Source organism: Brachyistius frenatus, unplaced genomic scaffold (genome assembly GCF_029030835.1).
Source record: "Brachyistius frenatus isolate BFR_SWC_R1_liver_20210118 unplaced genomic scaffold, ASM2903083v1 Contig_29, whole genome shotgun sequence".
NCBI lineage: Eukaryota > Metazoa > Chordata > Actinopteri > Embiotocidae > Brachyistius > Brachyistius frenatus.
Genome location: NW_027210628.1, coordinates 4,389,407 through 4,414,540, shown reverse-complemented (window position 1 = coordinate 4,414,540; position 25,134 = coordinate 4,389,407). Strand labels below are relative to the sequence as shown.

The window sequence follows — 25,134 nt, the reverse complement described above, 5'->3', positions numbered from 1 at the left end:
TCATGCAACCTTGAAGTGTATTAAATAGATACAAATAATACCACCAAATGCCACATAAACACACACACAGATAAAGTCAGCTGTTTAGTCTGTTTGAATAAAACACTCCGACAATGATTCACTGTTTTGCTTGCTTAAGCCTCGTGTTTGCAAGATTTATAAAAACCTGCACATGATTCCACCTACCACAGGGATGGATGTGTAGCTGGTCTCCGAGGGAAATGTGAAGACCGTTGCTGTAGTAACAGGACTACTAGGGGGCGGGGTCACGATTAGTCCAGTTGTGCAAATATGTACCTGTCAACACAAAGGAAATGTGGACCATTAAATAGACCATACCGAATCCCAATGTGGTGGACATGCTTACCTCACACATGTAGGGTAGAAATGAGTTCTAGCACATGACTGCAACCAGTCGTATTCTTATCAATTTGACCTACAGTATAAGACACTACATCATTATACAGGAAGTGTGATCACATGCAGTATTTTAAAGCACACTGTAGTTTCATATGAAACTCTTTCCTGCAACATAATGTACAAATGACTCTCTGAACAGTAATGCACACAAGAGGCTTTGTACCCTGCTCATAACCACAATGTGGACGCGGTGATCTGATTGGCCGATAGAAATCAGGTGACCACACAGCAGGACATTTCATTGGGGCGTGTAAAGAGAGGTGGCTTCCCTAATAAGTCATCCCCGTGAGTCATGGCGGTGTCCTGGCAACGAGGCCAAACTGTTGGACACACAATATCTCCCTGTAGCCTGCAGGCTCGCCCTCCATGGATGAGTGCTCCAGGTGGAGCCGCCTCTTACAGGTGAACCTGACAGAAGGCAGGGCAACTCAAACGTAACCGTGTGCTCAGGAGTCACGCTGTCTGCCTGAGATAAATAACACCGAAGTACAGGGCAGGTATGACATGCCAAATTAAATTAATGCATCTCCTTTAGAGTTTACAGAGAATGCTATAAATGACAGCCTGTTTTGTTTTCCTGACATCATCTAGTTCTTTTGGAGACATGTTCATTTCCAAGACAGACTGCTCAGCCCTCCAGGCAACTGAGGCTTACCTTTGTTGTTTTTTTTTTTGTCTGGGAATTGGAAAGAGAGAAGACGAGCAGAGTTGAAGCAGAGAGAAGAGACAACAGAGGCCGTGCATACAGCGCCTGGAGTCTTTTATTGTGTTTTTATTTAACAGTGATCAGTAAATCAAACATATTGTTAGCCCTGCTGCCACGGGGGAGGATCACTTTACAGGGGACAATACATGTTTCTTTTATTCTTGACGCATCCTGATAATGGTTAGTGGGCAAAAAAACGTTTTCATTAAACCATGATTACACCCTCTGTGTGAATACAAGTCTTTGATGCATAACTCATACTTACATGAAACGGTTTTACTTAAAAAATAAATCAAAATAAGATGGCAGCTCTTCAAGATCCACTCTCCTTGTCTTTCACATAAACACACTATAGATAAACGATTGATGATAGAGCTTAATAGGGGGGTTTGGAGCAGAGCATCTCAGAAATTCTGCAGTAACCAGACGACACACAAAGTATTTTCAGGAGCAAAATAAAATTGCACAAAAAGGCAGACAGTGATAGAAAAACCGAGTTAGCTGCAATTTGGTTTATAACCACGAACTCTTAAAAACAAACTTTTACGTGGTTTTAATAACAAGCTCTCGTGAACATCTAAGTCGATGCTAATAATAAATAAGGCCAATCTTCTGAGGAGAATAAAACTCCTAAATAAAGTCTCTAGAATCGTCAACAAATGGTGAATGATGGATTCATTAATGTTTAATAGCTCTGATTTACCATATGATGGGCAACACCTATTTGACTATATTTCAGACTGTTTACTTGGCATTAGCTGCACATAGTTTGAGTCACAGAGAGCGTCAGACGAAGATAAATCAACAAGACTAGCACTGAGTCAAAGCTCGATCTCAAGCAGCTGGCAACCACAAAGCAGCTGTGAGCTGCTGTCATGTCGGGATTGGTGTGGAAACCTTTGGGGCTAAGCTGGAGTCGTTTTTGTGGATGACTGGAGTCACGCATCCATGATTTCAAACGCTTGGATGGAGCAATGGCCTGTTCGGTATGACGGGGGGGGAAGTCAGCCTAATTGCTGACAGAAGGAGAGCGAAGCCTTCGAAAAGCAACAAACATCTTGTGAAAACAGAAAGAGCTGAAGCTGGATGCCGTTTCTCAGATGCATGATTGTGTCTTTTTTTTTTTTTTTTTTTTACAGTTATGCAATCAGACACCGCTGAACAGGAAATTAACAAGTCAGCTGGTGAAGATAGTCACTTCAACCACAACGCTGGATTAAAGAGCTCCACTCATAATGTACATTTCACAGCTGTGTGTTAAAGGGCCACATCTGTCTAGATGCAGCTGTAAACTGTGGAAAACAAAAACATCAGGGCAAAGACAACATCTATAAATAGCTAAATGGCACCCTTTCGTATTGCTGTACTTTTTTTTTTGCACACTTTTTGCGCTCTGTATTAAGTCGGCACACTGAGTACGAGAAAGGAACCCGAGATGCATCTGCCTGCCTGTGGAGAATCTTACCTGTGAAGGTGCGCTGCAGGAAAGCCCCCCGCTGATCTCTCCGATGCGAGCGGCTGCTGTGGGGTTGCTGGAGCTGATGAGGACCGGCCCGCTGATCTCCATGGAGTGGCGCTGGGGGGGGGGAGCTAGCACGGGTTTGTGGGACATGGTGAGAGAAGTGAAGGAATGTCGTTTCTTGCTGTTCTTCTTCTCCCCTGCCCGCTGGGCACCGTTGCTCTGGGGTCCTGAGGAGGCCCCCTCACCGGAGTCTCCACTGGAGTCTGACGGCTTGTCCAACTCTATAAGCTGCCGAGCTGCCGAATTGAACTACGAGAGGGGAGGAGAGGCACGGGGAGAGATGATGAGGAGAGGAGTTGGAAATGAGCGATAAAGATGAAGAAATGATGTTAAGAGAGAATTAAAATGATCAGGAAAACTGTCACGCTCTGTGATAAAGCTGATGTCATGGAAGAACTGGTGAGCAGAAGAATGGTCTATCATTTCTTAAAGCTGAACATATTGCAGCGTGTTTACACGTTCCAGTTGCATTTCAATCATCTGACGGAACAAATATGTTCCTATTTTAATCAATTCAGCTGTCAGCACAGTCGGCATAACTCGTAGTCGCCCGTAAACACGAGCCAAAGCATATTTTTCACACTTAAAGTTCATTTCCTGCATTTTACGGTTGCAACCACATCGACTCTGAGGGCGTCTAAACCATGGCTGACCTGCAGCTCAGTGCTGCACAGACACAGATGGAGCTGCTGCTGCTCTGCTCAGGTGCTGCTCACGCTATGCCCGCCATGCAGACATGGGTTTAGTCTGGGGGACTTGATGGTTCTAAGCCAGCTACGACACTGCAGGCTTTGTAACCCCTTCAGGCACCGTAACGTGGGACTGACTGTAAGGTAAAAAAAAAAAAAAAAAAAAAAAAAATCAAAGAGGTTCCAGTTAATCACAGGGTGCGCTTGCTTGCAGCCACACGTTGCCCCAAGCAGCTTCTACTTAGGACATAAAAGCGTTTCTCTCCAATCCAGCAGTGAAGCTGTGCAGGTTCATCGTCACATGTCAGCACATTAAGGTAGACATGCAGGATTAAGAGCAGGTGAGGGCCATTTACTTTAACAAATTAAAGACTGATTTTAAAGCAAAAGCAGTTTACTTTATATATACACACATGCAGCTAAAAAGGACACAATAGCTCCAAAGGCCATGAATACACTTTGACCTAGATATTCACTAGTTATGCAAACAAAAAGAACATTTTGGGTCATGCTATATGTTTGTGATGGTACTGCATTTGTTTATGAAATCTAAAGAAGTGACAGGACAACAAAATGTTCCATTCTTCCATTCGGTGGCTTTGGCTGTGCCAAAACAAAATGATGCATAGAAATATTCTGCATTCAGTTTCTGCAAAACCCTCACTCAGTGTAAACAAATCTGAATATAAAAAAGAAAATGCACAGGAAAAGGATCAAAGATGACTGTCACAGGTTTGAGTAAATATTCCTCCAGAGACAAACTTCAACACAGTCCTGCAATGCCTCACTGCTGTATCTTATTCAAGACAAACACTATTCAGAAACACTATTCTTGGCCAAATAGATTTTTTTATATATATATATATATATATATATATAATAACAATGCACACAGTCACTGACAGTGAAGTGAGAATGATCTTTAAAGGGCAAAGATTTGCTTCTTTCTGTCTGGATTATTCCCAAAGCTTTTATGTGAGCCCTGCGGAGAGACTGTGGCTGTCTAAATCTTCAAAGACATGTTTAGGGGCTCTATGAAACATATAAGCATTTCAAAAGGAAGAGGAGCATCATACACACTCTGCGAGCTGTATAAGTCTAGTTCAAAAGTTCAAAAGATCCTGAGACTTTGCCAATCGCTGTCAGGCACACTTGCTCCACCCATGATAGGTGACATTAAATAATCTATTTCATTTTCTTACCTCCACATATGAGATGGGAAAAATTCCAATTTTATCTCCCAGCATTCCCTCTGCCCAGTTTTCATCCACTCTTCGGATCACAGTCAGGATATCATCCTAAAATTCAAGACAGAGGGGGCAATGTGTGAGGAAAAACCTAATTAAGAATAGTGCTAACTAAGAGTGCTGTTCATCCTGGAGGAGCAAACACTGAACAGGACTAATGTTTTATTGAATGGAACAACATACCCAAGAGGAAAAACTCTGGGGTTTAAGGCATGGCATTTTGTTTGGAAAACTACTTCGTAAGCGCGTTTCTGTTTTTGCTCATGTGGCACATAAACTGATGACAGAATACAAAAACATCAAAGTATGACCCAACAGCTGGACAGACATAACAGCTTAATTATTGTAGTTAAGCAGTGTCTTGCTGTATGTGGCATTCATTCTCTCCAGCCTAATTACAGCTGTTCATCAAGAAAGCTGGCTCACAATACAAACGGTTTCTCTGGGCGTCTCGGTTCACAACCCTGACATTCTAACACACACATAACTTGAGAAAATGAATGCTTAGTGTCACTGTAATGAGAGGTATTTTTGTTTTACTACACTGACCATGTGGCAGAAGTGTGGATGTTGCAGTACTACCTTGGAAAAGGGCAGGCAGTCCTTGTCCGCCTCTTTGTCTTTGAGCTCAAAGTCGTACAGAGCCTTGCACTGAGGTGGCGGCTGCGGCAGCGACTTGATGACCTGGACAAAGTTGGTGGGGAAGAAGCCGTGGACTCCACCCATCTCCCCGTGGTACCAGTTCTCGTCCACTTGCCGGCGCAGGATGACAATGTCTCCCTTGCTGAACTTGAGGTCTCCTGGTTCCTTGCCATCGTAGTTGTAGAGCGCCTTGGCACAAGGGAGCTGGGGTACACCCTGAAAACAGAGATTAAGAGTAAACACAAATGTCAAGTCCAATGCTGCATCCCCATTCTGTAGATACTAATCTTCAAGTGGATATGCAGTGACAAAGTGGCACATTTTTCAAAAAGTAGTACGAGTTGTGTTAGTTTTGGTGTACATTGTGGGACTGGAACATGAGCTTATGTCAAAGCTGCAGGCTCCAAACCGAAGAACATTTTCAGAAAGGTACTGCGGCAGCGCCAGACAATAGTGCAATGGAAAATAGTCAAAAGAAGGCTCAGCACGCTAACAGGCTTGTCAGAAGTCCATATAAAAGTCGTAGCCATCAAATTTCAAAACGGTGTTCACAGTCAGGGTTGCCACTCTTGATTCAAAGAGAAACCAGGTCCCATTATGAAATGCAACAAGTATGTTTTTACACTATAAAATATATTATGTGTTCACAGTTGCAAGTAGCTGCCTAGCAGAAGCAGAAGGCCCAGGGTCCAATCCCTTTATCTTCCAGAGGAAGGTTTTGTATCTCAGCCTGCAAGCCTGAAGTCCTGAAAGGCTCATTCAGGGAGCCACAATCCAGGGAAAGAGGGACACCAAGTGAGGGGGGAGTAGCAGGATAGAGAGGCATCAATGTTCTCCATTCAGGGTGGGTGTCCATGAGGAAGGCTTCAGTCCAAACAACCCCCCACCATTTATCCCACTGCTGTTGGACACCGTTTGCAGTGATCAGAATCACAAACACCACTAACTGACGGGATATGAACACTGAAACTGCACAATCAATAAAGAATATAGAGTGTGATCAGGAAAACATCTACAACTGTAGTTGAAAGTGGCTGAGTGAGAGAGCGAGCCAGAGAGAGAGGGGTTAACAGCGAGTTTGGAACCGGCTCCGCAGTCTTGTTAAAGGCTAATGAACCGTTTAAAGGCTCAGAGGAGAATAAAAGTACAGAATGAGCCGTGATGGTGAGCCAGGGTGACATTACCCTGCTGCAGAGAATCACACAGCCTGAAGCACAGAGCCAATCGCTCTCTGGCTCTGCTGGTCTAGCCTGCGGGGAGGGGGGGGGGGACCGCAGACCCCTGCTTGCACACTGCACTGGAGCTGGGCCTCCTTTCAGTGGAAAACAGGGCTTTTGAGCCCACCCAGGCCTGGCAGGGAGTTTCGTGATGAAAATGCAAATCAAAGTGGAAGCGCTGCCATTTTTGTTTCCAATGACTGAACAGGTTCAAGCTACACAAAAGCAAGAGGATCTAATTACATGGTAAATATGAAATACTTGTCCCACTGAAACCGTGACATTTGGAAGCACTTGTTTGTACACCGAGGCCAAGACTTAATAAAACCTCTGGTAGTAGCACAGTGTTCAAAGTCAGCATTGTTACGCAATTACTTTAGCGTATGGGAAAAGGGATTAGAGCCATTAATTGTGTTGGTAAACAAAGTCTTTTATGTGCAAAATACTATACTAGAACAGTATGTCCTGTTTATTAGGTGGAGTGGAAAGGTGAGAGTGGTTTAAAGTCTAGATTTCCCTACTGGCTCCTACTAAATTAGTTTAACAGTGAATGTTTTTTTTTTTTTTTTTTAATTTTTATAAAGGGTTTTGTACTGGCCAACAAAGAACAAACTCACTCCTGACAGGGTTTTAGTCCCACCCTCCTACTGCCCATTTCTCAGCTGGTTTTTGATCTCCCTGTCCTGGCCTCATAAAAGAGAGGTTGTCAGCAATGTTACATTTCCATGTTTCACTCGGCGTAATGTAGTGAGAGAGTGAAAATCAAGAGCCTGACTGCAGGGGCCTCTGGATGCAGGAGCTGGTGAGGGTGTGTAGGACGAAGTAAAACTGGGGCTGGGTGATGGCTGTGGGGTAGGGGGGGGGGGTTACTATCAGGTGTGAATCCATGGAGACAGGGCTGTTGTGTCTGCAGTGGACCTCCATAAAGGAGCACCATCAGTGCAGGCCAAACATCCCCCTGGAGAACATAGAAAGCCTCTAATAGGAACATACAGAGGAGAGCTAAAGAGCTCCTTTCACATGAATGCTATAAAAAAAAAAGTCCCCGCACACAAGTGCACACAGATTGTTTTTTTTCTTTATTGCTTTTAACCCGTCCCCGGGAGCAGGATGAGACTCCAATAGTGTCCATCTTTGGATGAATCTCTGCCACAGATAAAGCTCCACAGCCAGAGAGACACGAGAAAAGACAACACCATCAGATAGAATTTTTTATGTTCCAACACACGGCGAGCACGTTTTTTGTTTAGTTTTTTCTTCACCCCACCTTAATTGTTCTCAACATCTGCAGAGAAAGTTTATGGAAGTAATTATACAGCAGCATAAGCCACTGTTAGGTTGCCGTATCAGACCGTTGCTACTCTAATGAGCACATGCAGGCAGCATCTAATGACTTCTAGCCTCTTTAAAGATTTATAATACATGATTACCCACAGCGGCAACATCCCACTTCAACCCCAGGAAACCAAAACACAGACAAGAGGCTCATGGTTCTTGCATGAACATAAATCCTCCGACTGCAAAGTAACCTCTTTTGTTTTTGTTTTTTTTACAAGGTGTTAAAAAAAAACCGCTTAAAGGCCATCAAATAGACAAATGTTGTCAAACTGATGTGAAGAATTAGACAAAATAACAATTTGTGTTTTGGTAAAATATGTGGCAACCAACAGAGACGTACCTATTGTTTTGTAAGATGTTTTAAAGCCTCGAGTTTGGATTTTGGCCGTTGCCAAGAAGCTACTTTGGAGCCAGACGTGACCATATTTGGACGAACTGGGGAGGAGGGAGCTGTGGCTCTGAACGGGAATCAGAGAACACTACACCCCGCCCACCGACAGCAGAAACCTGACTGCACTCAGGCCTGTCAATCAAACAAACAAGCCCCCCCAAAAATGCAACTTTTTGAGGCCTAACATCTAATTAATGATGGGATTATATCCGGATGGACCACCAGAAAACATATAAGAAGGAGTGACTTTAGTCAGTGATGTCATAATGACTTCATGTATTAACTTTTTATTTCATGAGAGAAGTTGAATGCGGGTCTATGGAGCCTTTCTGGAGCCAACCCCTATTGGCACTCAGTGGTATTGCAGCTTAACGCTCTTCCACATTGGCCTGAATTCTTTAGACCAGGAAGCTACGTCCACTTTTATATACAGTCTATGAATAAGACACAACAAGTCAGCAGCACCAGAGAGCTGCTTTTACAACCACATCAGGCCACATTATGAGTTAATAGTTGTAGTAGCTGTAACAAGGCAAACCTAATAATAATTTATTTTTACCCAAGACATTTATATCTGATGACCAAAGTAAACTTGATTCGCCTTAACAAACCTTAGGTATTAAAGAAGATACGTTTTATTTACCACTGCAGCATTAGAATATAACAGGGAACAGAGTCACTATTCAAAAATTCCCTTTCATTATTACATTTTGACTCAGTCTTGAGCGTGAAAGATGTTAATTTACCTGCGTGTGTGCGCGTGTGTGCGCGTGCGTGTGTGTGTGTGTGTGTGTGTGTACAAGAGTCCCAAACAGATAAACAAAGAGAGACTAGGCCCAATGTGTAGAGCATCAGCTGGTGTGAGCAATTACTCTTGTACAGCAGATAATGCAATTAGACCTGTGTGCTAAAGGGATTTAGCTGTTATAGTGTGCTCTTCCACAGCATTGGATTATAACAGAATTACCCAAGTGTTCAGCTCTACGGCACATCCGAATGTCAACAACCAGTGAGCAGACAGGCATAAACAAACAATGGACGCATGTATGTGGTGCTACAGAGGTAAGACGAGGTCAGATGGGGATAATTGCGCTAACAGCTTGCCTTAAAACATATCACGTTCGCAAAGAGACATTTTAAAGACAAAAAGGCCATATGTAGGGAGTGTTACACACATTTTCAACACTGCTAAACTGTTGTTCGGACAATTAACCAGCTCAACAAAGTCACATTAAGCTGTGAAGCTGCAGTGCACCAAACATTCAGGTAATGTGAAGTAACTGCCTCCCTTGTACACCAGCTGGTCTTTACAGCTACATCGAGGATAAAGGTAACTTTTGCTCCATCAGCAGTTCAAGGGTTGTGTGCAACCACAGCAGACAGAAACCTTTACCCCCTGTGTGTAAGTGCCAGACAAGACTCCACTCCCATATGGACACCTCCACGTTGTCAGCAGGGGGTGGAGAATGAGCAGGGGGCACCACTGCCAAAACAGAGTGTGTGTGCAGGGGGGGGGGGGGGGGTTAGTCCGTCTGGTTCACCCTACAAACATTTCCAGGCCAAGACACGTCAGACATTCTACAAGAGGGAGCTGCATCTGCTACACAGACCAGGTGCTGGTCAGTGGACATTTGTTGTTCATTACCAAGTTTCTGCTCAGGGTCTTGCCACCAACACTGTAGAACAACCAAGGACACATGATGGGAGTGAAAAACTCCCAGGACAGGGACTATCTTGAAACCATTAGCGCTGCATTACGTGAAATTGATTCCTAATGGCCTTTTTAATGACCACTGGAGAGAAGACTTCTTCTACCACTTCCCTGCACTGCCTACAAATCTGAGAGACTCCTGGTGGAAAATCCAACAAGGAGACAAAGAGTGGCAGAAAAAAAGGCAGTGATATCAAGCTTATGAAAGCCAGCAGCTAGAACGAGAACATTTTAAATGTCATCAGCAAAATTAACAAAGTATACCATATACAAAGTATACTATTGTAAAGAAAATGTTCCGTTTCTGTAATAATTTTTGTGTTCCTCCAGTTCTTTTCCAAATATCACTGTAATTGTGTTATTGCTTCTTTTTTTTTTTACTACACTTCAAAACAAACAAGTCTATCTTTTCTGCAGAGGAAGATCTTTATATTGAGCTGGAATTTCCTCGTCGTCGTAGGGGAAAACGATAGTGATCCTATCAGAACTAAATGGGATGCATTCAGTATAAAAGGCATAAACATTGGATGTCAAGAATAAGATTCGATCAAGGAAAAGGGGAAGTAGAAAGTAGGACATGCCAAACGTTCACTTGCTGGACATTAGAATAATGCTGTCACACAGGGACCTTCAGATGAGCACTTGTCACAGCACAACCTCATGACGCAGATTACTCATTTGGAGCTGTTGTCTCCCTCTCAGTCTGAGACAAAAGAAAAACTTCCATTCTCTGGTTTCTATGGAAACTCCACACAGGAGCACTTTTTTTTTTGGCTATTTATGGGTCTCTTGACAGTGCAGTGAATCTTTTGAAAGGGAGTCATTTAAAATCCGGCCAGTGTCCGGGTCTGGGAGATGGGGCCCACAGAAATGGGGAAGGAAATCACCTCAAAGAAATACTTTGACAGTTTGGGAAAATGCACTTGTTTTGTTTTCTTGCCAAGATTTAAATGAAAAGATCAATGCCACTCTCATATCTGTGCACTAAATGCAAGACTACAGCCAGCAGCTGGTTATCTTAGCTTAACATAAAGACTGGAGACAGGAAAAAAAAAAAAAAAAAAGCTTGCCTGCCTCTGTAAGGAGGTAACACAAGCCATCTTCCACCACCACCTCTAAAGCTCACTAATCAGGCAGAAATCCTTCTGAAATGATGAAACCTTTGATGCAGAACTATACAGTAAGCAACACTAGTCATCGAGCTGTGTTTATCCACTGTGAGATTTTGCATATCAATGACAAGATTTTTGTTTTTTTTGTAGTGACACTAAATTCACAAGACTTATGAATCAGTGTGATACATGAAGGTAATTTTTCAGGTAGTGATTTCACTAAATTAGCCAAACAAGTAAACAAGCAGAAATCAGAATTCATTAAATTCAAGTGTTATTCAGCCTCCAGCGAAGTGGGAATCCTTCATCGGCTTGACTACATTTTCTAAAGCGGGAAAGAGGCAATAAACCATTCAAGCGTTCCAAAGCTTTACTCTATAACAACTCACTGTGCTGGTTTGTTTCCCTCGCTACATATCAAATGTGGTCCAACACATTAGTCTACAGGCACGAAAACACTCAGAGCAGTCTGGAGTCCAGATGGAAGCTCGGATCACATGTGAGAAGAACAGGAAGTATTCAAAAGCCCTTGAAACTCTCCTGCTGTTCCTCTATGTTCCTCTTCATGTTCCTTCTCATGTTCCTCTATGTTCCTCTATGTTCCTCTATGTTCTTCTATGTTCCTAGGTCAGGGAAGGCATCTGCCAGTTATCCTCATACGTGTTTATGGACAACGACGATGTCTCCTACTTCCCTGAGTGTAAGTTCCAAAACACATCTCAGGAGTAACCACCCATTGACCCCAACAATCTCCAGTTTACTGCCAGTTCCTGACCTTCAGCTGTACCCTGGGGCTTCAGGGAAATCTGGGCGATAAGCTATGATCAAAGTCACCCTTTCTGGAGGTGGGTTTCAGGCCCCATATGACCACCATGTGCAGAACCAGGAAGTAAATTGAGATTTCTGTATTATAGTGGTGATTGTGGCGGGGTCTATAAAAACATTCAGCACATGGACACACAATCAAGATGTTGCTGTGCCAAGTGCACTTTGTAAGCTATAGATTAGTCATCAGAGAGAAAGCATTTCAACAGGAAAGGAGTATGATTTATGGGACAGCATATGCACACAGAGTAGAGCTGTCACGCATGCGGTTTTCATGAAGCTCTCGTGCGTTTGGGTGTGAGTGTAGACTCTACTGTGAAAACGCAATTACACGAAAACCACTGGCACGTCCCTTTGTGCTGCCTTATGTGTACGGGCCGCTTTCTTTACCTGGCTGGCCTCAGATGAGGGGTACCGGCTGGTTCTGGGTGGCCCGGGGATCACCCAGTCTGCTTGTCTGACGAAAAACCGAAAGAACAGAACTGTTTAACACTGCGCCAGTTCATACGCCGGGCTTAGCAGCTGCTCTCACAGGAACCCACTCACATTTCAGAGCACACTGAGCAAGTGAGGAAGCACAATGCACGCTAGAAAGAAATGTGCACAGAAACAGTGTGAGATCAAAGACTGAATAGAAAATTAGGCAGGGAGAGGAAGCAAGGCTTGCCGTCCTGAACCTATAAGATGGTTCTGTGGCACAGACACACATTTGGTCAGTAGCCCTGGCTAATTTAGTAAAGCAAGAATAACTGGGAAAACAAAGTACTGCTGACAATCTGATAAGCATTTTAAATATAAAATGATTTATAGACCAGATCAAGAAATCAGTCAAACAATCGCTAAATTAATGAGCATGTTAGTGGATATTGTGCACATAATGTAATTAAGCAACCACTAATTACACTATCTAAATACACTGCATTGAAAAACAGTTAACATTGCCTCATGTAAATGCAATGAAAACATCTTCAGGCACAAACAGCAGCAACAGCTGAGTAAACATTTCTCTAATCAATACAATACTTGGATAGAAAACATGAATTCAATCAGCAATGGGATTGTTAGCTCAGAGGCATCTTTTGTCATGTATTTAATGATCACAATTAATAATCTGGATTACCAGATTTGTGCACATTTGTTGCACGCAGGAAGTTAATTTGTATCCAAGCTACGGAGGGATTAGTTCACAGATGTCACAGTATCTGTGTATTGGGTACAAGTCAATATGAGCTGAATACTAAGCATTTCCTCACATTACTCTCCACTGTGCTGGTGAAAGCATGCAGTGTCTGTGGCCTTTTGTTCCTCATACTCATTCAGGGCGAGCCACCTGCTCCGCTCCGCTGTGCTCAGCCTGACTTCGATTTACGCAGGCGAGGAACTGGACAGCTACCTTCTCTGTAAGTCGCTGAATTTGAAGTCAAACCTGCTATCGCCGCAGCGATGTTCGCTCGCAGTTATCTTTGTTAAATGTTTCTGATTTGCCTGCTTATCTTCCAATTGTGCTGTCATATGTCAGACTAGTGGGCAACTGAAGTACATTTGTTTGCATTGGCTGGTATTTGAACGCCTCTTCAGTGGACAAACAAAGCCAGGATATTGACACTGTCCTGGCAAAAGGCCAAGGCACAAACACTGCATCTTTTCTCTGATTGAAAAAGCAGACCGGCGCTGACCATTTTTCACTTTCTTAAGAAAGTGTGTGAGTGTGTTTGTCCATTCCAGCCATGACTCAGTCCAGATGTAACATGTAACTGCTAGCTTTCTTTTAGCTCCACCGAATGCTATGTGAGGCATCATATACTGAAGCACAGAGAGCAAATCTGAGGAACTCTAAAACAATTTTAAAAAAAAACATTCAAAAAAATCCGTGGGGTCCTCACTAGTTGCTACACTGAGGCTTCAGACCTATGGATTTCCTTTTTGTTTGTACTTGAGAAATGTAAGAGGTCACATTATATTTTCAGCAGTACAGAAGGATATTAATTTGTGCTTTTCATGAGTATCTTCATATTTGACTCATTTTTGGCCATTAAGAGACTAAAACATTGGACACTTGACAGCGAGACAGTGCTGTTGGCACGGACTCACATTTCAAAACTCTCCCAGGTTGCTTTGGTAACTCAGCCCACATTAATACCATGAAGCACTGAGACGAAAGGAGAGGCAGATGCTGGTACTTCTAAAGCTAATCGGCATGTTCAGATATATGCGAGCTAATTGGCCTCCTTGAGAACCTCAGCATGGTCTACCATAAAGAACAGAAATGCAGGCAGGTTGGCTCAAACTCTTGCTGACATTTCAACACAGCGTTGTCACATGACTGCCAGTGTACTCACTACACACCTGTGTTTTTGTGGGTGTGCGCTGTATAATGGGCCCTCATGGATCTAAAATCAGTCTGTGACTCATTAAAACAAACATTGACCTGGTTTTGTCAGACCAAAGTCAGAGTGGAGGTGTGTGCGTGTCTGTGTAAAACAAATGGGCTCAAAGTGCATGTGTCTCCAATCAGAACAGTTATGATGAGATACGAGTGTGAATGTAGTTTTCTAGTCAGTGAATACATATCATGGCTGAAAGCTCCCTCACCACAACCCAAGTCTTTGTCTGTGCTCTGTCCTATTCAAGTGCCCTTTAATAATTAATCAGACGCTGTCAGAAGGAGAGACCTCACATGTGGAGCAACCGAGAACACACACTTCCAGTAGCACAGTTTTTAAGAGTATGTGACACATTCTTCCAAAATGTAAAAATGCAGATTTTTTTTTTTTAACTATCTGTATTAGAAAAGAGATATCTCTTCACAGCTCAAATAATTTATTGAGTATTCAATCGACTGAAGATTAATCAGCAACTATTCTGATTGTCAAATAATATACTCAGTAATTTTCTTCTACCAAAAATTTTGAAGTCCACATATTTTCTGCAATAATGAAGATGTGTCATTGTTAATCAAATCTCGTTGGCTTCCGGATTGTTGGTCGGACATTTTTAAGTTGTCACTTGGGGCTTTAGGCATCCACATTTTTTGTCATTTCATAGACCAAATACCTACTCGATTAGTGGATATTGAAAATATTTGTTTGATCCAGATCTATCAGGATGGAGTGACATGAAATGTTCACAAATCAATATTTCAGGATGAGGAATCTAGATTAAAAAAAGATTCTCTTCAAAATATTCCCAAACCTGCAATTCAGTTTCCCACATCAGTTCTGTTTTACTCTCACAACAAACAATAAACTAAAGAGTAGTCTTATAAGCCTTTTCTAATTACAACTACTGTTGTGACAACAAATAAATGTGCTATGGCAATCAGTGGTGCACAAGATGTGGTTGGACAGTATTATTAATACTAACCTTCCTTTCGAGAGCTTAAAACAAATGAATCATCACTTTGAGTTGAAGGATGTAACACTTCATCTTCTGGACTCAATACTGGACAGCTGTTTCACAGCTGAGACAAAGATGTCCCTCAGGGGACAAATGCAGATTAACTGTACTTCTGGGCCTCAAAGAAAAACACAAAACATTTTCAGCACAGAGCAGAACAGCAACTTACAGAAAGAAGGCCAGAGATGTGAAGAAAACTTTCATTCTTTTCCTCATCACAGAAGGAGGTCTGAGACCACACATCTGTCATGCAGCAGCAAGGTGAGCCACAGGTGGTCGCTGCTGCTTGAAGGTGTATCGAGATCCAGTATCCGGGTCAGAGGTCAAACAACTGAAAACAAAACTCGAACCAAATCATGATTTTGCCTCAGGGACGGGAACTAAACACTTAACATGCCAGCAGTGAAACGGTCCATGGATGACCAATCCTGGCCCACCAATCACAACACAGGGTGAGAGGTCAAACTGCTCTGTTAAGGCTAGGCAGGTATTAGAGGTACTTTGGGAATATGGGGGTGGTGGGGTGAGGAGGGGAGGGTGGGGCTGACTAAGGCTGTCAAACAGCTGACAAAACATCTAAAGGTTAAAATCTCCTGAAAGTTTTTTGTAAAACAACTTGGTGTAATTTGGCATGATGATATATTTAAGCACAACTTAAAGAGGTCTTTAAAACAAACAGTTGATAAGTTGTTGGTCCACAAAATATTTTTGTCAAGTAGCTTTGGCCAATGGACCACACACACATGACAGGATCTAAAGAAAGGCTTTTGTTGGCCCCCACAGGTGTGATAGGACTGTGGTCAGGAAGGTCATGGATGCTTCCCTCACTGTTGTCATGCTGACACACATGGCAGGAGATATGCCATGGAGGGGGGAGGGGATAGGGGGAAGGGGAGTTGTGGCAAATGTGGCATTTGGTTGGTGGACCACCCAGAACTGCTGTCCTGTTAAAACCACTGCAAAAAAGGCCATCTTATTTGTATTTTGTTTTTATAAAAACCTACACAATGAAGTTACATTTAATCTCCAGTTTACAGAGAGCTACAAACTGTCCAGAAAACGATGGGCAGTTGGCGAGCACTTTGTATGAATATGACATAGTGTCTAGCAACAAGATACAACTGTTACAGCCGAGCCTGCCTGGAGGCCTTACAGGTGCAGAGGCACATCACTGCATGCATGATTATGAGCAGAACTATATTTATTCATGTGGCAGACACACACCTGCAACCACAATCAACACATTAACCTTTAGTCAAAGACGTGCGTTCAATGTCTAACAGCAGCAACAGAAGACGCACATAAATGTGTTGATGCGTAAAGCCTACTGAAGAGGGCGAGTGTGAGCAGGACGAGACTGGACAAGCCCAATGTTTAGAGGAGAAACGGTGACCTGCAACCGCTCGTGACATTCCTCTGACACACGTTCACAAAGCATCCTACTCTGTCTGGGAAATGACACTGAACAAAAGTGAGTTCCTCTATATGTCTGGGCTGGAAAATCTCCATAGCTCAAAAAGACATAAGCGGGAACACACCCTTCGCCAGGGGAGCCGTGAAACCCTACAATGAGAAGGCCACGGCTGCACCTTAATCACATGATTAGGTCTTTTGAACATCTCTTTGGGTATTACGTAAACCCATACGTGGAGAAGAGTTATTTCTCAGAGCGAAACCAACCACGTTCTTATTCACAGGATGTGCTCATTGTAAGCACGGTAAGGAATGTGAAAATGACAAATAGGTGTGAAAGTGAAGATGTGTTTGTCTATGATGTCAGTAATGTGATCAACTGGAAACCAGGCCAGGTGCACTGCCTCTTGCCCAATGCATGATGGGATAACCTTCATTCCTCTGTGAGTCTGTACAGGATGGATGATATAGAAAAGGAATAGATTTGCCACGCTCTGGGATCCACATCGTTACGTTCCATTTACAAGTTAGTAGGGGGAAAATCCCAGATTATCTACCTGCTTTCTAGACACCAGGCATTTGAGAAGGTTATTTACAATCTGGCACCAAAAGTCTGTGCTTGACAACAAGAAAAAAAAAACTAACTTAAGGTGTATTATATAACTTTGTGACGTCCAAAGTCGCCACCGGAGATGCAGACACACAGGTTGCTTCACTAAATAGCAAGTGTTTTGTTTCCTCTGAATGAGAGTCAGCAGCCAGTAGTAAGAGGAGAGCGGGGAGCAGTGCCGACTCACTGTCTAATAAACTCTAATCTCATTAGACCTTTAACAGGCTCCAGACTGGATTTAGACAGCAAGGAGGGAGGAGGTACATGGCAAGAAATATGAGGGGAAAAAAATACAGCTTGTGTCAGTGGCTCATAACAGAAAATTACAGGTGGCTCCAAAAATCCCTGCATGCACTGTCCGGAAGGTCTCCGTGGGAAACACAGAGGAGGCAGGAGAAAAGCGTGAGCGTGTTGAAAGAGCAGGAGTGAATAGACCAAAGCCCTGTTGAAAAATTCCCAGTGGAAAGCAGTAAGTATGTGTTTGCCAGTATGTGGGCAGCGTGAGGGTGTAATGACGGGGTTCTGTCGCTCAGGCAGAGGTCAGCCAGCCGGCCAGGAGGAAAGGCTTCGACAACAATATGATGTCATCAAAGAGGGCCAGCGTGACTCATCGACCTCAGACGAGGGAGGTGCACAGGAATTTTAATGACATATCGCAACATAAGGAAGCCATAAACGACATTCTTCTGCTCTGAAGAAATGTTTCAACTACAAAAGAGAAGGAAAGCAGAATAACTGGGGAACAAAAAACATTTCAATGTTTTGAGACAACTTCCTTCAATCAGTTGAAAATACTATCAAATTAAAGGGCTGTATTTTACTTCCTTTCTGTTTCAAATCAATTCATGGGATTTAAAGATAATGAGTAATAATGTCAAGAGGACAGAGGCCTACAATAAGGTCTATAAAAAGGAACAGGAAAAAACCTTCCTCGTATAAAGCTCTCATTACCAAAGTAGAGACAATGACCTAATTACATCCCCAAAGGTTAGGAAAGAATAGTGTTTCATGTCACATCAACTAAACATGCAATGACCTGTACCAACACTCTTAATACCACAGAAGTATTATTGTACATGTCATAAATGAAACCTCAACTCTAACAATTAAAAATGAACACTGAAGTTTTTATGAGAAAGGACACATCACCATGAAAGAAAGTCTATTTCTGTCCTGTGGTGAACAAAAGCTCAACTCTCCAGAGAACCCCAAAGATAACTGAAGACATCCACTGAAATCTCTCTCTGATTCTTCTCCCCTCTCTCTCGTTGGCTCCGACCCCATGGCTGCCACGACTCTCGGACCCTGACCTTTGACTTCCAGACAGCTCCAATGGCTTTACTCGCTCTCACGCAAAAAAATACCACTGAGCTATCTGTTCTCAAGCCGCAGGAACAAAATACTATGTTATGAGTCAACAAGGGCAAGGGGAAGACAAAACATCCATGTAATGGAGCACCACGGAGGTGAGTCATCAACCTGACTGTGAAGGGCCAGACAACCACAGAGCGTTACGAGCCTTTTCAGCCCCCTCATCAAAGAAATGCCGGGGAGCTGTGTCAAACAACTGCTGCAACCCTGGAGATGCTGAGAGGAGGGGCCGAGAGCCGACCGTGTAAGGATACTCGCTAAACATTTGTCCCTTTTGGTCCCGACACCTTCACTTAACACCCATCAGTTTCTGTTACTAGAGGCCCTCCACACACACACTACACACACACACACACACACACACACACACACACACACACACACACACACACACACACACACACACACACGCACTCTCTCTCACACACACACACACACACACACACACACACACACACACACACACACACACACACACACACACACACACACACACACACACACACACACACACACACACACACACACACACACAATCTACAAGTGTCCGTCAGTCTGTGGGATCAGAGGGGACCCGAAACAAAACCCTGTTGTGCATCTGTCAGGCCGTCCTCGCCGCTCTCCCCTCCCAGCCCATTCTCTGGGCATATAAGAATTGGAGGTGGCGCTCTCCTTGAACAGCAGAGGAGCTGCTTCAAGCCTTAAAGATACCCCAAAATTCGAAGGACAGATGACGAACAAAAAAAGAGAAGTGGGACTGAGGGCATCACCCCGGGGGCAGTGAAGCGCTCAGTCTCTGTGGAGCACTGGCCAGAGATCAGGCAGGCCAATCAGTGGGAGCTTTGATCTCTGCCTTTTATGTTCTGAAAATGTTACACCTGCACAGCCATGTCTTGTCTTGCTCTGTCATCAGCAGAATGCCTTAGGACAGCAGAGTAGACTTGAGAGACAGTATTAGGCACTAACATGACAGCCTGCAAAATAGCTGGACATGCAAAGGAAGATAGGGGACAGCTCTTTGAATGCACTTCAGTATTGTACACAACTCATTGATACATTGGGGGGGAGGGGGGAACAGTGAACTCTCCACTCCGACACCGAGCGATTATAATCAACTTTCAACATTACAAAACACAAGAGAGGTGAAATAATGTGATCGTTATAAATGACCGCCTCTGTATTTCCAATAATCAGGCTCTTTTCAGAGTGGAGGGGAATTCCAAAAAGCACCAACAGCTTTGAAATGAGCACAAATCCTGTGAAGTGATACTTCGGCAAATGAGGTGGGTCCCCCAGTAGCAATTTACAGCAAGGTCTCTGATCTTCATACCTGCATGGTGAGGCAGATACATTATCAGCGCTTTGACATTCCTGTGATTCTACACAAGTCCTTGACATCTTTTCATCTATCTTATCCTCCCTTCGTGGAGACCTGAGACGCTCAAACAGGGGCCCACGGGTCTTACAATTTTCTTTTCTCTTTGCTCTCTTACATTTTTTGGAGGTGGCTTAACTGTGATTGGGAAATATTTATAGCTCGAAATGTTAAGAGCCTTGTTATTTCAAGGGTAAATACGACATAATTTACTCAATTTTAACACAATGTACATATTTTCAAACCAAAAACACTGAGCAGGCTCAGAGAAAATAGTCCATTTATAAACAGGTGTGACTGAGTTTTATAACTAATACACAGCATGAATAATATACTGGGTTTTGGCTTTCATGCTGTGGAAATAGCAATTTGTGTTATTTAGTGGGGTTTTTTGTGTCATTTTGTGTTTCCCCATAACCATAAGAAAAACAAATTATTATTAACCCATCTTTCTTTGGGCTCAGAGAGAAATAAGTCTTCAGTGTTATTGTCCCTATTTCAGTGTCATATCTGCCTCATCAGTGCTATCTGAAAAAAAGTACTAAAACCCTTGTTGACTCCTTGCTTATCACAATTTTCTTCAGTTCATCTCAATATACTTTAAACGTCCTCTTGCAGATAAAACAACTTGTGTAGCCCCATCCTGCATTTCTCAAATACAGTCACAAGCAACACCGCAGCAGGAATCTCGGGTGAAAGACAGACTTTGTCACACAGCAACTAAGAAAGAACTGAGAGCCCTTCTTACACAGAAAAAAAGATTTGTCTACACTCGGCACCGAGAGCAGAACCCATTTCATTGCTCAACTATTAACTGCTCTCAATCACTGCCTTCAGTAATGTTGGGCGGCTAGTCAACTGGCTGGCTTTAGGATCACCATGATAACCGTTAATCTGCAGTGAAGATTAGAGAGCCAGTAATGTAACATGCTGCTTTTTAATCCACACAGATTTTCCCTGTTTTGTTTCAGCTTGACCCTAACAACGGGAAACACAGATTCATGCTCACTGATCCATGTGCAGTCAGTTAGTGTACTAACCCGGACAAGGGGGCTCTTAGCCTGAGCTCGCTGGGGTTGTGCTCCTGGAGTGCCCTGGTCCCTCGTCCCACTTCCATGTCCTCTGGCCACGGCTCCAGACGTACCATTTGTGCAGACCGGTGCCCCGGGGGCGGCCCTTCGAGGCCTCTGCTTGATGCCATCCAACAGGCGCACGAGGAGAATGTTGCTGGGAAGCTCGTCGACGGCACACTCCACCAACGTCCGGCACTCCGGGCAGCGCAATTCTCCCCGTGAGCCTAGGATGCTTTGGAGACATCGGCGGCAGAAGGTGTGCTGACAGGGAAGAACCTTTGCCGAGGCGTCCAGCCGCTCCAGACAAACAGGGCACTCGAGCAAATCCAGCAGTACTGACTCGTCCATTCTCCGTGTTCTGCCTCTCCTTCAGCAGAAAAACATGATGCTCACAAGGTTTTTGTTCAGAAGCAGATCAAGTACTGTCACGTCACTCCCATACCTCGGCTATTGCCATGGCATCTGCATCAGCTATGAAAAAAAGGTCAAGACATGCAAATTAATCAGCTGTGTACGCAAGAAATAGGTCATGGTGTCCATACAATAGATACCACATATGGCTAGTGTGGTTTCATTGGTTGATCACGACTATGTTGCATTGTCACACAGAAAAACATATTCCTACTAAAACATATTTTAATAGTGTAGGTAAGTGGTGAAAGAACTATTAAGAGCATTTACTGAAGTAAAAGTACCAATAGAGTAATGTAAAAACACCCCATTACAAGTCCTGCTGGAAAAATCCATCCAAAGTAGAATTACATCAGTTTTTATAGCAAAATTTGGTAAAAGTATTAAAGTAAAAGTTTTTGTTTGGTCCCTCTGACTGATTTATTAATACATATAACATCATGAGATAATTAGTGGCAAAGTACCAGTGTGCATGTTACTGTTGTTGCCGCTGCAGGTGGAGCTAGTTTGAACTACTTTATATGCAGTTTTACAAAAAGGTAAATCTGAGGGGTCGTTAAGATTATTACTGGGAGAGAAAAGAAGAAACTAATCTTTGATTTTTTGCTGAAATCTTAAATCATTTGACCATTTCTTGAAATGAAACCATGGGAGAAGTATCAAGGGAAAGATCACTGTTTAGTGGAGCTGTTCACGCCTCATAGACATGGAAAATGTGACCCGACTACACACTGCTGTTTTGTGCATCAGAAGCCAGTTAAATTATCCACCGTGTCAAATCTTCATTTTAAAAGTAACTGAAGCTGTCAAATACATTTAGTGCAGTAAAAAGTACTCTGAAATGTGGAGTGGAAACATAAAGTAGCATCAATTTGAGATACTCAGGTAAAGTACAGTATTTAAGTAAATGTACACAGCTACTTTCCACAAAGAGTGATGAGTTGATGGCATTTGCATAGAAAAAAACAAACATAGAAATAGTGCCTAATAGTGTCTCATTAGATTACCGAATAAGGGATTAAAAACAAAGTTAATCTCGTTTCCTCGGCAGCGGATGATCACACCTGATAACTGTGATCTTGGATCCTCGGACCCTTTAAATTGACTGTACGGTCACACATGCCGTGAGATGGACATAAATAAAAACAAATAAACAAATAAATAAATAAATAGAAACGTAGAGTAGCGGCGCGCGAGTGAAACACTGTGATTTGTCTTTTCAGGGCGAAAACATGGATGAATTAATCATCTGATGAACAACACATAACCACAACGAGCCTATTTTGTAGAGATGCTGACGTCACGAGAAGATATTTACAGCGATATCGCAAAAACGTTACAAGGGAGAAAAAAAAAATGTCAATATTACGTAACACTTAGCGGCAAGAAAAACGTGTACGATGCTTTTCTTTACGACGGCGGGACTCAGCGGAGTAGTTTCCTCAGACAGGCGAGAAATTAAAACCAATAAAAGTAAGTTTTCTCGCACATATCGCCTCGCTTAGTGGAGGAGGAGGAGGAGGAGGAGGAGGAGGAGGAGGAGGAGGAGGGTGGAGGACACTTTAGTGTTCCCACCTTTTAAATAAACAACAAATAGTTGAGTTTTCACACAACTTGAAAACATTTTGTGCAACTTTTAGGACATAAACCATCGCATGTGCAACACTTCCAAGTACTTTGAAGACTAAACGTGATTCCGCTCACCTCTTTAAATCACGACTCCTCCTCTTGTTGACTCCAGCTCACTATTTTTTTTTTTTTTTGTGTGTGTGTGCCTCCTTGCTAACGTTACTAGCCACTTGTCTGCGAGTGTTCAGCAGACGAGCACCGTCGCCTTCCCTCAATTATTACTGTTTACACGCGTGGAAAATGTAAAATAAACACATCTCTGTCAGACACTAAAGCAAAAACGTAACGCGAAAAGGACGCAGCCTGGCGAGACGACGGAAGTCCGAGCGCACCGCGCGCCATGCTAGTACTTCTGTTCTGCTGGACTGTTGCTGGAGCAAGCGGAGGGGGAGGGAGCGCGTGGGCTTCACGTGCAGTCGGGAAATAGGTCAACTGCGGTGAGTGGATAAAACATCAGCGACGTAAGTTACCTGAGCTGCAACGTTTGGAAGTACAAAGTTGTGCACATTACAACTTACTAGGTTAGAAGTGGGTTTTTTTTTTTTTTTAACAGGTTAGTCAAACAACAATTACATCCGTTCACACTGTCCTCTTTATCGTGACAAAACAAGACTGGACAGGGCTGTCATTAGCTATTAGTTTTGTTGTAATGGAAACTGCTACAAGTAGTTACTTTATGCCATCATATGCATTTTTTTTTTATTTCATATTTTGTGTCAAAAGTAGACTACCACACTGTAAAGTTATAATTTCCGAGGCGCCTCTGAAGGCAGCATCCTAGCGTTGTCAAAAGGGCGTGAACTGGATCGTCTAATGAAATGTAATGATGTGTCAAAAAGCAGCATCTTTTCTCAGACACAGACGAACTTATTTTTCATTTCACCATTTTGGCCCGGCCTGTGGGCATGTTCTGAGAGACAGTGCTCCGGATACCATTAAAGGCTTTCCCCCTCTCAAATTAGCTCTGAAATATGCTTTATTTTCTGTTGCATTTTGTTAGAGTACTCTGTTGTAGTTCAAATTTTCCAACCCTCAGACACAGAAGAGAGGTACTGTTCTGTCTTGTGGACAAAATAAATACCAATACGTGGTGGAAATCCACTTTTACTCCTATTTTTTTATTTTTTTATTTATTTATTTTTTGCGAGATCTGTAGCTAAATGAGCACCGGAGAGGTAAATAGGGACACCTGCTGGTCACATTTTCTAGTATTTTCCTGTGAAAAAAAAATAATCAGATTTTCTATCCCTTTCACTTTTTCTTCATGAATAACATAGCTTAAATTTATGCATACAGGATGTTGGTGCATGATACTGGGATGATCCTGTGTCTTTTCTTGAGGCAAAAGCAAAAGGATGAACCTGCCACTGGCTGATATAAAGGCAAAAGGGAGAGGGGAGAGCACTTTTCCAAAGCTGCTGCTGCTGCTTTTATTGCAAAATATAGATTTAAAATGGACCTTTGACTTCCAATAACCTTCACTGCACAGGCTCAAGTTCAGAGCTACACGAGGGAGAGGAGGAGAGCGAGGGAGACACATGCAGGCAATAAACATGTGATTTATTTTTATCTCATTCGGAGGACACTGCATACTGAGCAGGAGGGAAAGATGAAGTAGAGGAAGAAAAGAGCAATAGAGACGGGGATTTATTCGGAGGTGGTCCTTCTCTGTCACATGTGATCCCATGGGTGCTGGCAGGAGCCCTCAGGTCATATTTCCTCACTGTGAAGAGGCAGCACTCCGCCCCCTCCACCTCCACTGAGACAATGGCCCCTGCCCTCCTTTTCAGCCTGACCCCTATATGTATTACCACACACTCAGATCCTGCACACATTCAGCGCTGTGTCTGAATTAGCAGCAATGATTTGTACACTCTGAAAGGCAATAATCATTCATAATAACTGCACCTGAGGGCAACCAAACAGATCACTCACACACACACACACACACACACACACACACACACACACACACACACACACACACACACACACACACACACACACACACACACACACACACACACACACACACA

General features: G+C 43.1%; 1 protein-coding gene across 1 annotated transcript in view; it reads right to left on the bottom strand.

The window, feature by feature from the left end:
- The window catches only part of sh3rf1 (SH3 domain containing ring finger 1), a 28,399-nt gene extending 4,928 nt beyond the window's left edge, over positions 1 to 23,471 (bottom strand). The window contains exons 1-6 of the mRNA XM_069699306.1: positions 23,174 to 23,471; positions 21,026 to 21,529; positions 5,167 to 5,442; positions 4,540 to 4,635; positions 2,592 to 2,897; positions 187 to 297 (exon numbers count right to left, since the gene is read on the bottom strand). Coding sequence (XP_069555407.1) covers positions 187 to 297; positions 2,592 to 2,897; positions 4,540 to 4,635; positions 5,167 to 5,442; positions 21,026 to 21,406 — 1,170 coding nt within the window. The 5' untranslated portion in view covers positions 21,407 to 21,529; positions 23,174 to 23,471. The remainder of the gene's footprint in view (positions 1 to 186; positions 298 to 2,591; positions 2,898 to 4,539; positions 4,636 to 5,166; positions 5,443 to 21,025; positions 21,530 to 23,173) is intronic.
- Positions 23,472 to 25,134: the final 1,663 nt, after the last annotated feature.